The sequence below is a fragment of the Mustelus asterias genome, chromosome 15 (genome assembly GCF_964213995.1).
Source record: "Mustelus asterias chromosome 15, sMusAst1.hap1.1, whole genome shotgun sequence".
Lineage (NCBI taxonomy): Eukaryota > Metazoa > Chordata > Chondrichthyes > Carcharhiniformes > Triakidae > Mustelus > Mustelus asterias.
This window is the reverse complement of record NC_135815.1, coordinates 2227658-2236282: the sequence shown is the minus strand read 5'-3', so window position 1 is coordinate 2236282 and position 8625 is coordinate 2227658. Positions and strand designations below refer to the sequence as shown.

The window sequence follows — 8625 nt, the reverse complement described above, 5'->3', positions numbered from 1 at the left end:
TCTGAAATGTACAAAATTCAGCTGCCAGGTGGCCTGTGACAAACCTTTTAATGCGACTGGAACCAAAGTGTTCAACCCTCATCTTTGTTCAAGTTTAAAATTTTTGTTTATGATTAAAGCATCTCACTTTCAAACTTAACATGGTGTTGTGATCACTATTTCCCAGTGTATCTGTTACTGTGACATTAATAATTCACCCTGTATTTTGCATTGTTTTTCAGGGAGCAAGCTACAATTAAAGTTTGGTCACAAATCCTTCAAAACAACTCGAGGGGTTCATGAAGTGGCCCCTCACTCACCTTTGTAGGTAATTAAGGATGAGCAATAAATGCCAACCTTGCCCAGGGCACCTATCTCCCTGTGGCTGCCCACTCCAAGCCAGGTGCCAGGATTATTTCGTAAATCATTAAATTGAACTCACATTTTTAACTTTCATTTTTTTATTTAAAATGACGACATTTTCTGAAATGTACAAAATTCAGCTGCCAGGTGGCCTGTGATGGACCTTTTAATGCGACTGGAACCAAAGAGTTCAACATCAAACCCTCCCCACCAGGGGATGACATTGGAATCACCCGGCTAATAGGGAGACCAGGAAACCAGAATAGCACCATGCGAGGCAGCTCTGCACCAGCGCCGTGCCGGGCAGCGCCAAGGCTCAGATTGAGTTGCCAAACACCTGTTCCTCTAGACAAGACCTGAGGGTGAAGGTGTGTAACCCACTCAAACATTTCAATTCAATGCTACTTCTATGGGAATATCTGAGGAGCGAGCATGTTTGGGACCTCTCCGGAGCCCTGGTTTCAGAGCGCTGGCTTTCAAAGGCACTTTTTCTGATGTCATTACCCATAGGCTCACTGTTACCCAATCAGAATTGGTCATTACTGATGGGTCTTTGAATGCACTCGACTGATATTCATTTTTATATAAATATTTAAAACAAATTCATATTCTTTATGCTTTCATTAACGTTACCAAATTCAGAATGCAGTGTGTGATTATTTTATGAATATTTAAGTCATTTTGAAGCAAGCCGTGACTTTGGGGCTGGTTCGGATCTGAAACCATGCTGGTTCTTGTGGTGTGGGAGGGGGAGGGGGAAACTGGGCAGTGGAGGACAGGACAGTGTCCTTTCCCTGCTCCACCTCACAAATCATCTCTGTACAACTCCATTAGAGGACTCCAATGTGGCGTTTTCTCCAGACTCCCCTTCCTCTGTGACCCCCAGAGTGAGAAGGTGGTGGGTTCCATGTCCCACCACACGCAGTGGAAACACTGCCTCCAACTTTTCAATCTTATCCTGATTCCACTCAGTCTAGTGTCTCACATTCATCATTCGGAAAACCATCCCAATCTCCCTGAACACAATCTGAGAGATAGGCGGAGGAATGGGCAACGTAACAGAATCTCCATCCCACAGCTCCAGGCACAAGGTAGACAGGTGTTCAAATCATCAGGTGTCACGCCAGTTGGTACAGCACACGCACTGGGTCACGCCAGTTGGTACAGCACATGCACTGGGTCACGCCAGTTGGTACAGGTCACACACTGATCCCTCCATCCAGCCGACCTTACACAAGACCAACAACCTGTGTCTGAGAGCAAGAGATGATTAACAGGCTCACTGGGTGGGAGAGAAGGAAGGATCGGCTGGTCACAGCCATAGCTGGAAGTAACCACAGCAAGACGTTACTGGATCTGAATGTGTTCTCACACAGTGGGGGCTGGGAAGCTTGGCACACACTCCCTCACTGCCTTCTGACAAAATACTGTCCTTTCCCACTGAGAATAGACATCTCAAACACGACACATCTGACAAGAGCCCATTCCATTCCAAACTCCTCAGTCCTGATGAAATCTCCCTCTCTCCACAGGTACTGCCTGAGAGTTTAACGTTTTTCTGTTTAAAACCACAGTGAGTCTGAATTAAAAACACACAGGATGTGGGTGTCGTTGGCAAGACCAGCATTTGTTGCCCATCCCTAATTGCTGTTGAATGGAGTGGCTGCTCGGCCAATTCGGAGGCAGCCACATTGCTGTGGGCCTGGAGTCACGTGTAAACCAGACCTCACTCTCCAGCTGCTGGGAATGGTCAAAGTTTAAACTCAGTGTTGTTCCTCGCAGAGTCCAGTCCCTCAATGCGGCTCTGGTTAATCACTGTAAACTGTGGGAGCTCTGACAAACACTCACAACTTTCATCTCCATCTTCCTGTTAAACATAACTGCAGTAAAATAGCAGAGTTCATTCCCTTACGCGAGACAGACTGATCCAGAATGAAATGGACCCCCCAGCTTCAAGGCTATCATCCCAGATCCAGCAATGCCAGCCCCCCCTGAGTGGGGTAAATCCATCCGGAAAGTTCCATTTCACAGCAGGAACTGACAGGGAGGGGGCGGGGTCAGCTCTGGAATCCTCACCAATCACCCAGCAGCGTTTAATCATGGAAGCGTTGACAGGCTTTCTTCCACTTGCAGGCTGTACACCATTGGCTCCTGTTCTCCACACCGTACACCTTGCGACATTTCTTAGCTTCACCGCGGATCCTCCTGTCAATCAGCAAAAAACAAACCCTTACTTCACTCAGTTCAGCATCTGGAGAAAGGAATAAGATTTCCCAGGTAGCTATCTTGTACCCCTCCCCTCACTCACCTGTTTGCACTCAGGGTCTGAGTTGTTGAAGCAAAAACAATGTGCGGTTTGAGTGAAGCCACTGGCGACTGAATCACACAATCTCCGAATGTGAAGGCACAACTGTAATCTGGAGAGACCTGGAACAGAAGGAGACCAAAGTTCACTGCCCAGTTCCAGTGACCCAGAGACTGCCCACTCCCAATGACCCAGAGACTGCCCACTCCCAGTGACCCAGAGACTGCCCAGTCCCAGTGACCCAGAGACTGCCCAGTCCCATTGACCCAGAGACTGCCCACTCCCATTGACCCAGTCACTGCCCAGAGACTGCCCACTCCCATTGACCCAGAGACTGCCCACTCCCATTGACCCAGAGACTGCCCACTCCCAGTGACCCAGAGACTGCCCACTCCCAGTGACCCAGAGACTGCCCAGTCCCATTGACCCAGAGACTGCCCAGTCCCATTGACCCAGTCACTGCCCATTCCCATTGACCCAGAGACTGCCCACTCCCAGTGACCCAGTCACTGACCATTCCCATTGACCCAGAGACTGCCCATTCCCATTGACCCAGAGACTGCCCACTCCCATTGACCCAGAGACTGCCCACTCCCAGTGACCCAGAGACTGCCCACTCCAGTGACCCAGAGACTGCCCACTCCCAGTGACCCAGAGACTGCCCATTCCCATTGACCCAGAGACTGCCCACTCCCATTGACCCAGAGACTGCCCACTCCCAGTGACCCAGAGACTGCCCAGTCCCAGTGACCCAGAGACTGCCCAGTCCCATTGACCCAGAGACTGCCCACTCCCAGTGACCCAGAGACTGCCCAGTCCCAGTGACCCAGAGACTGCCCACTCCCATTGACCCAGAGACTGCCCATTCCCATTGACCCAGAGACTGCCCAGTCCCAGTGACCCAGAGACTGCCCACTCCCATTGACCCAGTCACTGCCCATTCCCATTGACCCAGAGACTGCCCAGTCCCATTGACCCAGAGACTGCCCACTCCCAGTGACCCAGAGACTGCCCAGTCCCAGTGACCCAGAGACTGCCCACTCCCAGTGACCCAGAGACTGCCCACTCCCAGTGACCCAGTCACTGACCATTCCCATTGACCCAGAGACTGCCCACTCCCAGTGACCCAGAGACTGCCCACTCCCAGTGACCCAGAGACTGCCCAGTCCCAGTGACCCAGAGACTGCCCACTCCCAGTGACCCAGAGACTGCCCAGTCCCAGTGACCCAGAGACTGCCCACTCCCAGTGACCCAGAGACTGCCCACTCCCATTGACCCAGAGACTGCCCACTCCAGTGACCCAGAGACTGCCCACTCCCATTGACCCAGAGACTGCCCACTCCCAGTGACCCAGAGACTGCCCACTCCCAGTGACCCAGTCGCTGCCCATTCCCATTGACCCAGAGACTGCCCACTCCCAGTGACCCAGTCACTGACCATTCCCATTGACCCAGAGACTGCCCATTCCCATTGACCCAGAGACTGCCCACTCCCATTGACCCAGAGACTGCCCACTCCCAGTGACCCAGAGACTGCCCACTCCAGTGACCCAGAGACTGCCCACTCCCAGTGACCCAGAGACTGCCCATTCCCATTGACCCAGAGACTGCCCACTCCCATTGACCCAGAGACTGCCCAGTCCCATTGACCCAGAGACTGCCCACTCCCAGTGACCCAGAGACTGCCCAGTCCCAGTGACCCAGAGACTGCCCAGTCCCATTGACCCAGAGACTGCCCACTCCCAGTGACCCAGAGACTGCCCAGTCCCAGTGACCCAGAGACTGCCCACTCCCATTGACCCAGAGACTGCCCATTCCCATTGACCCAGAGACTGCCCAGTCCCAGTGACCCAGAGACTGCCCACTCCCATTGACCCAGTCACTGCCCATTCCCATTGACCCAGAGACTGCCCAGTCCCATTGACCCAGAGACTGCCCACTCCCAGTGACCCAGAGACTGCCCACTCCCAGTGACCCAGAGACTGCCCACTCCCAGTGACCCAGTCACTGACCATTCCCATTGACCCAGAGACTGCCCACTCCCAGTGACCCAGAGACTGCCCACTCCCAGTGACCCAGAGACTGCCCACTCCCATTGACCCAGAGACTGCCCACTCCAGTGACCCAGAGACTGCCCAGTCCCATTGACCCAGAGACTGCCCAGTCCCATTGACCCAGAGACTGCCCACTCCCAGTGACCCAGAGACTGCCCAGTCCCATTGACCCAGAGACTGCCCACTCCCATTGACCCAGAGACTGCCCATCCCAGTGACCCAGTCGCTGCCCAGTCCCAGTGACCCAGTCACTGCCCAGTCCCAGTGACCCAGAGACTGCCCATTCCCATTGACCCAGAGACTGCCCACTCCCATTGACCCAGAGACTGCCCACTCCAGTGACCCAGAGACTGCCCAGTCCCATTGACCCAGAGACTGCCCAGTCCCATTGACCCAGAGACTGCCCACTCCCAGTGACCCAGAGACTGCCCAGTCCCATTGACCCAGAGACTGCCCACTCCCATTGACCCAGAGACTGCCCATCCCAGTGACCCAGTCGCTGCCCAGTCCCAGTGACCCAGAGACTGCCCAGTCCCATTGACCCAGAGACTGCCCACTCCCAGTGACCCAGAGACTGCCCAGTCCCATTGACCCAGAGACTGCCCACTCCCAGTGACCCAGTCGCTGCCCAGTCCCAGTGACCCAGTCACTGCCCAGTCCCAGTGACCCAGAGACTGCCCATTCCCATTGACCCAGAGACTGCCCACTCCCATTGACCCAGAGACTGCCCACTCCCAGTGACCCAGAGACTGCCCAGTCCCAGTGACCCAGAGACTGCCCAGTCCCATTGACCCAGAGACTGCCCACTCCCAGTGACCCAGAGACTGCCCAGTCCCAGTGACCCAGAGACTGCCCACTCCCATTGACCCAGAGACTGCCCATTCCCATTGACCCAGAGACTGCCCAGTCCCAGTGACCCAGAGACTGCCCACTCCCATTGACCCAGTCACTGCCCATTCCCATTGACCCAGAGACTGCCCAGTCCCATTGACCCAGAGACTGCCCACTCCCAGTGACCCTGAGACTGCCCAGTCCCAGTGACCCAGAGACTGCCCACTCCCAGTGACCCAGAGACTGCCCACTCCCAGTGACCCAGTCACTGACCATTCCCATTGACCCAGAGACTGCCCACTCCCAGTGACCCAGAGACTGCCCACTCCCAGTGACCCAGAGACTGCCCAGTCCCAGTGACCCAGAGACTGCCCACTCCCAGTGACCCAGAGACTGCCCAGTCCCAGTGACCCAGAGACTGCCCACTCCCAGTGACCCAGAGACTGCCCACTCCCATTGACCCAGAGACTGCCCACTCCAGTGACCCAGAGACTGCCCAGTCCCATTGACCCAGAGACTGCCCAGTCCCATTGACCCAGAGACTGCCCACTCCCAGTGACCCAGAGACTGCCCAGTCCCATTGACCCAGAGACTGCCCACTCCCATTGACCCAGAGACTGCCCATCCCAGTGACCCAGTCGCTGCCCAGTCCCAGTGACCCAGTCACTGCCCAGTCCCAGTGACCCAGAGACTGCCCATTCCCATTGACCCAGAGACTGCCCACTCCCATTGACCCAGAGACTGCCCACTCCCAGTGACCCAGAGACTGCCCACTCCCAGTGACCCAGTCGCTGCCCAGTCCCAGTGACCCAGTCACTGCCCAGTCCCAATGACCCAGTCACTGCCCAGTCCCATTGACCCAGTCGCTGCCACCTGAAGAAGGGGCTTAGAGCTCCGAAAGCTTGTGTGGCTTTTGCTACCAAATAAACCTGTTGGACTTTAACCTGGTGTTGTGAGACTCCTTACTGTGTTTACCCCAGTCCAACGCCGGCATCTCCACATCATTCCCATTGACCCAGTCACTGTCCATTCCCATTGACCCAGTCGCTGCCCATTCCCATTGACTTCCTACAGAAACTCAGCACACATGGAGCAGTTGAACCAGGAGCATTCCTCGTCACAATGGATGTCTCAGCGCTCTACACCAGCATCCCCCACGACGATGGCATTGCTGCAACTGTCTCAGTACTCAGCGCCAACAACTGCTAATCTCCAGATGCAATTTTACAACTCATCCGCTTCATCCTGGACCACAATATCTTCACCTTCAACAACCAGTTCTTCATCCAGACACACGGAACAGCCATGGGGACCAAATTCGCACCTCAATATGCCAACATCTTCATGCACAGGTTCGAACAAGACCTCTTCACCGCACAGGACCTTCAACCGATGCTATACACGAGATACATCGATGACATTTTCTTCCTTTGGACTCATAGTGAACAATCACTGAAACAACTCTATGATGACATCAACAAGTTCCATCCCACCATCAGACTCACCATGGACTACTCTCCGGAATCGGTTGCATTCTTGGACACATGCATCTCCGTCAAGGACGATCACCTCAGCACTTCACTGTACCGCAAGCCCACGGATAACCTCACGATGCTCCACTTCTCCAGCTTCCACCCTAAACACGTGAAATAAGCCATCCCCTACGGACAAGCCCTCCGAATACACAGGATCAGCTCAGATGAGGAGGATCGCAACAGACACCTCCAGACACTGAAAGATGCCCTCAGAAGAACAGGATATGGTGCTCGGTTCATCAATCGACAGTTCCGACGCACCACAGCGAAAAATCGCACCGACCTCCTCAGAAGACAAACACGGGACACGGCGGACAGAGTACCCCGGAGCGGAGAAGCTACGACATCTTCTCCGAAGCCTTCAATATGTCATTGATGAAGACGAACATCTCGCCAAGGCCATCCCCACACCCCCACTTCTTGCCTTCAAACAACCGCACAACCTCAAACAGACCATTGTCCGCAGCAAACTACCCAGCCTTCAGTACAGTGACCACGACACCACACAACCCTGCCACAGCAACCTCTGCAAGACGTGTCGGATCATCGACACGGATACCATCATCTCACGTGAGAACACCATCCACCAGCTACACGGTACATACTTCTGCAACTCGGCCAATGTTGTCTATCTGATACGCTGCAGGAAAGGATGTCCCGAGGCATGGTACATTGGGGAAACCATGCAGACGCTACGACAACGGATGGATGAACACCGCTCGACAATCACCAGGCAAGAGTGTTCTCTTCCTGTTGGGGAACACTTCAGCGGTCAAGGGGATTCGGCCTCTGATCTTCGGGTAAGGGTTCTCCAAGGTGGCCTTCACGACACATGACAGCGCAGAGTCACTGAGCAGAAACTGATAGCCAAGTTCCGCACACATGACGACGGCCTCAACCGGGATCTTGGGTTCATGTCACACTATCTGTAACCCCCACGACTTGCCTGGGCTTGCAAAATCTCACTAACTGTCCTGTCTGGAGACAATACACATCTCTTTAACCTGTGCTTAACGCTCTCTCCACTCACATTGTCTGTATCTGTAAGATTTGATTACCTGTAAAGACTCGCATTCCAATCATTAACCTGGTGGAGTTTTTTGAAGAAGTGACCAGAATGGTTGACGAGGGAAGGGCCATGGATGTTGTCTATATGGACTTTAGTAAAGCATTTGACAAAGTCCCTCATGGTAGGCTGGTGAAAAAGGTTGGATCTCATGGGATAAAGGGGGAGGTGGCTAGATGGGTGGAGAACTGGCTTGGTCACAGAAGACAGAGGGTGGTAGTGGAAGGGTCTTTTTCCGGCTGGAGGCCTGTGACTAGTGGTGTTGTGGAGATGCCGGCGTTGGACTGGGGTAAACACAGTAAGAAGTTTAACAACACCAGGTTAAAGTCCAACAGGTTTATTTGGTAGCAAAAGCCACACGTGTGACTTTTGCTACCAAATAAACCTGTTGGACTTTAACCTGGTGTTGTTAAACTTCTTACTAGTGGTGTTCCGCAGGGCTCCGTATTGGGACCTCTGCTGTTTGTGATTTATATCAATGATCTGGAAGAAG

General features: G+C 53.8%; 1 protein-coding gene across 2 annotated transcripts in view; it reads right to left on the bottom strand.

The window, feature by feature from the left end:
• Positions 1-446: 446 nt before the first annotated feature.
• Positions 447-8625, bottom strand: part of LOC144504248 (zinc finger protein 395-like) — a 41734-nt gene continuing 33555 nt past the window's right edge. Inside the window, exons 8-9 of one of the 2 annotated variants that reach the window (XM_078229323.1) lie at positions 2651-2769; positions 447-2547 (exon numbers count right to left, since the gene is read on the bottom strand). In XM_078229323.1, the coding sequence (XP_078085449.1) occupies positions 2436-2547; positions 2651-2769 (231 nt within the window). In that variant the 3' untranslated portion in view covers positions 447-2435. Of the gene's footprint in view, positions 2572-2650; positions 2770-8625 lie in introns of both variants that reach the window. The other variant, XM_078229322.1, reaches the window with a different exon arrangement.